The sequence below is a fragment of the Amphibalanus amphitrite genome, unplaced genomic scaffold, assembly GCF_019059575.1.
Source record: "Amphibalanus amphitrite isolate SeventyFive unplaced genomic scaffold, NRLGWU_Aamphi_draft 000287F_arrow, whole genome shotgun sequence".
Classification (NCBI taxonomy): Eukaryota; Metazoa; Arthropoda; class Thecostraca; order Balanomorpha; family Balanidae; genus Amphibalanus; species Amphibalanus amphitrite.
Genome location: NW_024881782.1, coordinates 315,214 through 324,233, shown reverse-complemented (window position 1 = coordinate 324,233; position 9,020 = coordinate 315,214). Strand labels below are relative to the sequence as shown.

The 9,020-nt window shown below is 45.7% G+C and overlaps 1 protein-coding gene across 1 annotated transcript; it reads right to left on the bottom strand.

The window, feature by feature from the left end:
* Positions 1-2,943: 2,943 nt before the first annotated feature.
* LOC122387468 (ATP-dependent RNA helicase A-like) lies at positions 2,944-5,119 on the bottom strand. Its single transcript, XM_043377710.1, has 2 exons — positions 4,985-5,119; positions 2,944-4,303 (listed from the first exon to the last, which is right to left on the bottom strand). The coding sequence occupies exons 1-2, from the start codon at positions 5,000-5,002 to the stop codon at positions 3,371-3,373; spliced, it is 951 nt and encodes a 316-aa protein (XP_043233645.1). The 5' UTR covers positions 5,003-5,119; the 3' UTR covers positions 2,944-3,370.
* Positions 5,120-9,020: the final 3,901 nt, after the last annotated feature.

Genomic DNA, 9,020 nt, shown 5'->3' with positions numbered 1-9,020 from the left:
TGTAGTAACCCATTCAAAACGACAACTTATGCCTTTTTCCGCATGGAAGCGTCGAACTGGTCCAACTCCTTATGGTAAAATTGCATATAAAACCTTAGATTAACTCTGGCACTTAGACGGTGCCCATCACCTTCTGTAATTCATCATAGCAAGCTCGTGAAGCCACCGTCAGAATGCAGTGAAATATTTTGTGATTACCTAAACGTACCTTTCGAGACCCTGGCCCAAAATGATATGTAGCTTGTTACCCGTTTCTCCAAACATATAGAATAATTCACAGGGTGAAGTACGCTTTACTTGCGCTATTGATGAATCTATATTCATTATTATTAGCATTATTTTTATATGAATTATGTAGGTGTCAGGGTTGTGGGAAGGTCAGTGCGAGTCATTGGCCCTTGGTGACCTCGATTATTTTTGTTAATTTCAAAATTTGCTAATTGCTATGCATATTTAATGAATTGCATGCATTACCTAATCATTTGACCATTTTGCCACTACTTTTTTTAACAAACGCGCGTTGCGGTAAATGCCTAATGACAGTGTGGGACGCCTGATGGTTTCTCTGACCTTATCTGACCTGATGTGACCTACTGCAGTTGCACGAATACCTACATACGTGTACATTGTTTTTCAACAAAACAATGACGTGCCAAATGGATGTCCCAAATAGGCAGGTAATAGGCAGGTCCCAAATAGGCCTAGAAAATCCTTCAAAATGCCTAGCAAGTCTACAAATTCTAAAGATTCTTTTCACTGACCTTTCCTGGAAGGTCAGCAAATGACCTAAGACCTTTCAGACACGGCTGCCTCTCGTCACGAGCAATACACTGTTCTTTTTTTTCGGCCAAGCTTTTGTCCGATCAGGGGCCGAGCGGCAGGGGCTCTGAGTTCTGACCAAATCGACCTTCCCTCCGCTACCGCTGTAAAATACCGGATGCGGGCTAGGCTGTCATGTGACCCTAGCCTGTAACTCCAATACACCGACTCGCTCTCAGACTCCGCTCCTCAGCAGCTGAGACCGACGTAGTACTCGGACTGAGACACTGGCCCCCAAACCCAAGACATCGTGGGGAGGTGGCGCCACCTGCCGTTACTGAGATTGGACTGGTCGACCGTCCTGACATCTACATGAGTGTATCGCAACTCTGCCATCGGGTGGTGAGCAGACGTCATTTTAGTATGGAAGGTTTCGTTGCAGGTGATTCTGGGTCAAAGTCGAGTGAAAAATAATATAATTGACGTCACAAGTGGCAAGTGAACATCACATAAACGTCAAAACTCACAAGTGAGCCTCTGCTCGGTCCTAAAATGCCGCATCATCCTAACGCCATCAGTGCCAGAGGAGCTTCACAGGGATGAAACCTACTTAGTATCCTCGAGAGGTCTCACAACTTGTATATCTCGGATGTTTACTAAGGGTCACCTGAGGTCGGGTCGGTCACTTGACTTCACCATTATACCTTAGTCAATGGGAGGAAAAAAGAAACTGCTATTTTGGCACCGGGAATGATCTAAAACTAAACCAAGCACACGGAATCGTGGCTTCATACACTCCTTGCAAGGTCCGGTGCTTCACTTTTGCATTGTTGACCTTACTTGGCGTCACTTATGACATCACTAAGGTCATATGAGTTCTTCGTCAAGAACTCCCAATCAAATTGAGCTAGCCAATCGAAAAGCTACATGGACTCGGAAAGACCTGCAGTATCGAATGATTGCGATATGGCCTCCTTCAATCAACTTCGTGACCTGGAGTGGGTAGCACTGACCTGACCTTGACCCGAGATCAACAGTCAACACCTTAAGGTGAACTCACCCGAACAAAAAGTACACCATTCGATGTGCCTGAGCTAGACAAACACGATAACACGATGCTGCCAAAATCGCGGCTCTGCGATCTTTTTTTTTTTTTGGGGGGGGGGGGGGTAATGTTATTTACCAAAAACCGGGCCTGTGCCTTGGGCCCCTTGAACTGACCTTAGAGGTTTTATTTGCCTGATTTTATCTGAGACCTTGAAATTGGGTACCAATCGATGCATCTCGTAACGGCGCACACGCTCGTTTCTTTCTCGCGAGGCTTTAGCACAATTAGGAGCGAAACGGCGAGGGGGGGTCGAACCAACCCTCTCCTTCGGCAGGAAAGCAATAGGTCCGGCAAGCAATAGGTCCACCTCCAACAAATGGTGCCGCGGCAAATGTGTGATTTGTATACCTTGACTGCTTCCCACAAGATACTTGTCAGTGGAGAGCCGTCCGAACTGGCCTCACTCTTCCAGTGCTTTTCCGACGCGCGCAATTGTGACCGGCCAACTAGACAGGACGGGCGTCTTCGGCCGCCGGCTTTCCGAACCGTGACCGGACAGCGATCTTTTAGTTACCGAGCTGTGACGCTTCTCAACCGCCTATCAATCTAGACCCGAGCTCTGGGCCCGTCTGCTTTTAGGCGCGCTGCCAAGTCGCTGGTAATACGGTAGTTTTTACGCCCGTGCATGTCTGAGTGTGTGTGTGCGTTTGCGTGTGTGTGTGCTGTGTACATCATTGTTTGCTGCCTGTCATCCCTCACACTTCATTGACATTTTGTTTTATCTTTCTTACTTAAGGCACAGAATAGCCACATTCCACAACCATGTGTGGAGTGTCTGTTGACGTAATACATACATATATACAAATTACCTTCCGCCGCCTCTGGCCGACATATGTCGAATGATCTTTCTGACATATAACTTGAAGAAAGAGGTCACAGGTGAAAGGTCTTTGGGTCAGGGCCATGATATTTTATAAGTGGGAGTACCTACAATTGATCAAAACGAGGCACTGAAATATTTCCCGCATTTTACGTGTTTCTTGTGAAAAATCGAGAATGCTCCATTCTGCCCCCTGTATCTGCCAGTGCTATGCAGTTAACCTCATTAATATTGATATTGGACAGGAAAGATCAAACAATATGCCATGCAATGTATATTGTCATGCCAAGATCACAGACATAATTAAAGATAGGTTACATACACAGAACATACAAATAAGAAGTTGGATAGAGGCCAATTGCGAAAACCTTTACCTGACCTTACAGAAATCCAAGCGCAGATTTGTATTGCCACAAGCGTGATACTGAGCCTATTCACCAAGTTTTAATTATTCATCAAGACACTCTGTATTTCCTGAAACGTGTTGCCTTGCTCTGGAAGTGGAGCCAGTACATAGTACACATCTCGTGGCTTTTCCAAACGCAAAGTCCAGCTCCAATTTACTGCCCAAAGAACACGAAGTATTAGCCCTTAATAAATGAAACTGTGTGAGCGATTTCAGGTCGTATAGCTGCAGTGACACAAACCGCCCTGATCTCAATATTAGCGACAGTTAGCGGTGCCTACTTTCCATAGCTAGAAGTTCCAGCCGAGACCCCAGATCTGGCCTGGCCGAGACCTCCGTAGTAGTACTGGTTGTATGGGTTATAGTAGTGGCTGTACCCATAGTTGGGCCGGTAGTAGTTGTAGTGGCTGTAGTACGGCTGCCGGTACTGGTTGTAATAGGGCTGTCGGTAGTAGTGGGGGTACCTATAGTTGTACCCGTACGGAGGGTAGTAGCTGTTGAATCCTGACGAGGTGAAGCTCTGACCTCCCACGAACCCGGCACCGCCCAGGGCGCCGCCGCCAATGAGGCTGCCGCCGCCCAGAGCGCCGACTCCTCCGAGCTTTCCTCCGCTCAGGAGACCGCTGAGACCAATACCTCGGTGACCTCCGAACTGACCTCCGTATCCGCTGATCGCACCGAGCCCGCCAACTCCGCGGAGCGCGCCAACTCCGCGGATCCCGCCAATTCCGCGGAGTCCGCCAATTCCTCTGATTCCGCCGAACTTGCCTCCGAACCGTCCTCCGAACCGTCCTCCGAAACGTCCTCCGATTCCTCCAAACAGTCCTCCGAGCCGGCCCCCGATACCGAATCCACGGCCGTAGTAGGGTCTACCGAAGTGTCCGAAGATGCGGAAATATTTGAGCAGCCGCAGCATCCGGTAGTAGTGGGAGAAGAAGTACCTTCCTCCAAAGCGACCGCGACCTCTCAGCAGGCCCAGCCAGCCGTCAAAGCCGAAACTGTCGTCATCGAATAAATCATCATCGAATAAATCATCATCGAATAAATCATCATCGAAGAGGTCATCGTCGAAGATGTCATCATCGAAGATGTCATCGTCGAAGAGGTCATCATCGAATAAATCATCATCGAATAAATCGTCACCGAAGAGGTCGTCGTCGAATCCGAACTGGGCAGAGCCCTGGGCGACCAGCACCGCCAGCAGGAGCAGCTGCAAAAGAACAGACGACACGGCGTCAGTTCCCTTCGAAATCGAGCCATTCCAACCGGTATTGGCCAGCTTGGATGAGGGGTCAGTTATCATTTATAGTTATCGTTTCTTCAATTTTTTTTTCACAATGGTTTACGAAATCAAATCCAAAGCTTATATTTTAAGCCGATTAATTTAAACTCACATAATTTCAATTAGCCTGAAACACTGTATTTGCACATTTTCCAGTTAGTTGAACCACGGAACAGCCAGAAATTGATAAAAGTAAAGCAGAACAAAAGTCATCTCATGAAAACATAATCCCATTAAACTTTCACGACCTCTCTTTTACCATTATGGCACCATTAGAAGACGAAAAACATATACAGTTGAAATGAATGGTTTTGTGAGGCGTGAGCAGTTTTTTATTCCAAGCAAATTTTTGTTTACTTTCAACAGCTGCACAGCATCAGATGAGCTTGGCTACATTGAAAAGTTAGTTTGTGTCGTTATCTACTCAAATTCCTCCTCCTTAAAAATGTCAAAAATTAGCTAAACCAGGACAGCCTCAAGCTGTATTTTGTCCGCAAACATTTGATATACAGCTCACAGGCCTTATTTTTTATTAGAAGAATGGCACGACGCAATTTATGATTATTTGAAGTGCTCATATTAAGTAGTTTTCAGTGAACCAGGACTTACTGCAAAGACGGCCTTCATGGCTGCGGGCCCGGCGGCGGCGGGCGGGTCGAGAGGGCTGTACTGGTCTCAGAGGGCGCCCTCGGGTCTGACTGCTCCACATCTCCGCCAGGCTTTATACCACACCCGAGCACTGCGTGACAGACGGGCAAAAATCCCCGCGCCGCGCCGAAACGCGGACAAATTCCGCCGTCTGCCCGCCGGATAAGCCGGCGTCTGCAGTGGACATGGGGTGCTGGGGCCACGCCCAGCTGGCCGCGAGCTCTGGAGCTCGTGCAGCGGACATTGGCCTGGCGTGAACCAGACCAGCTGTTGGTGATACTCGGGAAGCGGAAACACGCATGGTGTGGGTGAGAAGGTGTACGTACTTCCGTGTGAGAGTCTGCAGTGTGAGCTGTGAGGTGTTGTATGTTCAGCTACGGCAGTGGAACCATGTAATGGTTATGTGTGGTGCGAGGTCATTGAACCGTTTACTCGCCGGGTGGACGCTAGTTTATCTCGTCGTGATATCGGAATACCGTAATTTGAAAATAATCTTTCAGTTAGTGAACGACATTTATTTATCCGAGATATTTCACATTTAGGTTAGGTAACGTCTTTTATTGCATGAAACCAGCGCAAGCAATGACATTGACGTAACGAAACAGTGTTTTCGAGCCACAATAACTGACGCATGTTACTAAAAACGCATTTCTAAAACATGCATGGTGCATTCGGCTGGTTTACGAATATCGCGGCCATTTGCACTGCCCATATGTTGTAAACGGCGGCACGATCAACACATGCAAGTAACTCTGTCGTCGGCTTGGGCATCCGCCTCTCATTCATGTTTCAAAGTCCTTGCTTTCGGTACTCCCTCATTCAGCAGAAGAAGCCGCAGTGGCCGAAGAACGGTCGGGCTCCGAAAATGTAAGGACGACCGAAACCGAAGAATCTCGGTCTGAACAGACCGAATCGTCGGAATCTCAGCCCGTCGTCGTCGCCAAAGAAGTCGTCATCGAAGAAGCCGTCGTCACCGAATGGGCCGTCATCGTCGAAAAACCCGTCAGCGAAAACGGCCGCAGCCAGCACCAGGACGGTCAGCAGTAGCTGAAAACAGAGGGCAGTGTGAGCTGTGCATTCACAAGGCAACCTTACCGTCTGCAAGGATGCATTCTTGTGCATAGTGATAATATGGCGATTTATGCAAAACGGTAATTTATCTATCCAATGCTGACATAAGTTTTAATTGTCTATGGACATAAATGCTGGTGCTTGCATATACTTTTATTGACTTTAAAGTTTAAAAGTTCAATATTCCCTCTTTTGCATATCATTCTGAATATCACCATATTTCAATTGACCTCATCCTCAAATAGATCCAAAGATAAGTAACAAAGTTACTAATTCGGCTGTATTCGAGGACGATCCTTGGTCAACTGATAACTATTAACTAACGTCTAATTAATAACGTCTAATTAAGTGTTGTTAACAGCAGTTGTTTACCATTGATCATCTGTTAATGCATAAAGAGCTGTTGACTGCAGTTGATAACCACTGGTTATCGGTTATTAAAAAGTTGTTAACAGCAGTTGATAACCACCATGGTTATCGGTTAGTAAAAGATCGTTGACAGCAGTTTATAACCAAGAGCCGCACTTGAATATACCTGAATTGGTGACTTTACAATTAATCTTATGATTTATCTCGAAAAATTGACTTATTTAATCAGTTAAAACATTTTTAATTTAGGACTAGGAAAGACTTACCGAAAATGTGAAACGCATGCTGGTTGCGAGGTTTGTTTGCCAAATATGCTAGCGCTAGCCGGGGTTTTCCAATAGTTTGGAGCTCCGCCACTCTCTGGACGAAGCCCTGCTGAACAATTACTGTATCGAAAACGGTCCCTGTTTATATATCGCCTTCAGCAGAGGTCTGTAAATCGATTTCTCACGGCCACGGCCTGTTGGTGGGAGCTACATGGCAGTGTCTGCACCTAGAGGGCTTGTAGCTCTGCACTGTAACTTGTACGCGCCACAACACAAAGGCATACAAATGGCTCATGCGTATTTGGTGCAAAAATGGTGATGTCATGGGCCATTGTTTTGGAAGGAGACTGAAAGAGAAAGCTGGAAGTTGGCCTAACTAACGTAATTTATGCATATGCCATGTTATGCATATTGCATAAGCTTACATGGGTCGAAATATTTCACAGAGCGTTGTGACCGGCTGCAACTCAGTTTACTAACTCCTAGAAATAATCGTTTGAAATCCTGTGAGTACACAATAAACACGGCCTCCGAACAAAGCGTATTGAAAGAATAAGCTCAGTCCTTTATGACCTAAGAAACGCTCTATATCAAGCCTGCTTCATTTTCGGAGTCCTATTTTTTTGTGAAAACAAAATGGCGGCGTCCCCGCGCCATTTCGTTCCTGTTGGAGATAGAGCTTAGCGGTAAAGACCAAAAAGATTCTTTTGGAAGAGACGAATCCAATGATACCCAGTTTTACCTTCTCAGGTCAGTCATTGACCTTCCAGGTCAGGTCAAACTAAAAAATGTTTCTGTTTTAGGTCACCGTTGGATATCAAGCGCGCTGCTTGTCATATACCGATGACGATGCCGTTTTCTGGTGCCAAGCCAGGTAGAACCTCTTTGTCACACTACCCGACCAGGTTTTTGCTGCTGAGGTCATCTCAGGTCAAGTCAGGTCAAGGTCAATAATATGTTTTTGCATGTCTGTGTGTGTCTGTGTGTATACTGATGTGTGCACCGATTGTTTATGTGTCCATATTACATGAAATCATGATCTGAGAAGCTTTTACCAAAAATGAAGTCAAAAAATTTCAAAAAAAGTAAATTCAGCTTGCCTAAAACGCAATTATCTTAGATGACCTAGGTTGACCTTGACCCTGACCTTGACCTCTGTACATCGTCGAACAACATGTTTCATGATAGGTGGGAGGTAGGATTGGTATAAAAGGCCGAAATCAAGGTGTTAAAAGCTCACAAGGCCCATAGCCAACGCAAGATGTTGAGAATTGGCCATTTGGGTCATGACATGACCTGAAAAACAAGGTCATATCTCCGAAACCAAAAACCACAGAAACTTGAAATTTTCAGTGGACATCAAGAAAGAATAGAGGAGCAGCTATACGAAAAATCAGCCTTCTAGCTCTAAAAATGTTGAGTGCAGAGCAGAAAGACTACCTGGGGGGGGGGGGGGGGGTGGCAACCACCGTATACGAACAGGTGATTATATACGAACAAGTGATTGGCAGGTTTTTAATAATCGAGCTGTATGTTTAATTGGCATGCATTGTGAGCCTTGGTCAGGAAGCGATTGGCTGTGAAAGGTATTGTTTCAGAGTTAGGTTGCAGTGATTTGCGAGTTGTTTGGAGCAATTATTGTTTGTGTATGAATAAACACGCTCTTGTCCAAGAGGCATATTGTAACAGCACATAATTATTAGACTTTGAAATGTCGCCCCCCCCAAAAAAAAAAAACTAAAAGCTTTTTTTGCAAAACTGAGTTTCACGACGCAGTGCAGATGCTGATGATGAGCTTGCTGCAGCATGTACAAAAAGCTGTAGGTATATTACATGTCAGTTTTTCAACGTGACAGCTTACAAGTCTTATTTACATGTGATAGCTCATAAATTTTAATGCTGTGTTTCCATCAAAATATGGCGGCAATGTCATAAATAAGCGTCGCACGGCCACCAATTCCGCACATCAGCTAACGATTGGTGTCAGAAGTTTTGGACCTGTTGGAAATGTTACAGCTTGAAGCCAACAAGTGCCTGTTAATCAAACAACGAGACAGATTATATCCATCTGTTACAACAAGTATTTACAGTTTACACACATGAGGGCTCTTGCACCAGAAATAGGCACTTGGCTAGAAACAGGTTTTCCCCAAACTGAAATTTTACCCAGATGCCTATTTTCTTCAGATGGTAATCTCTTTTCAGTTGGCAGTTTGAAGAAGCGGTGTTGTCATTTAGCCGGCTCAAATACCGCGCATTCCTAATGCATATCTCGGGTTCTGGCCGCCGAG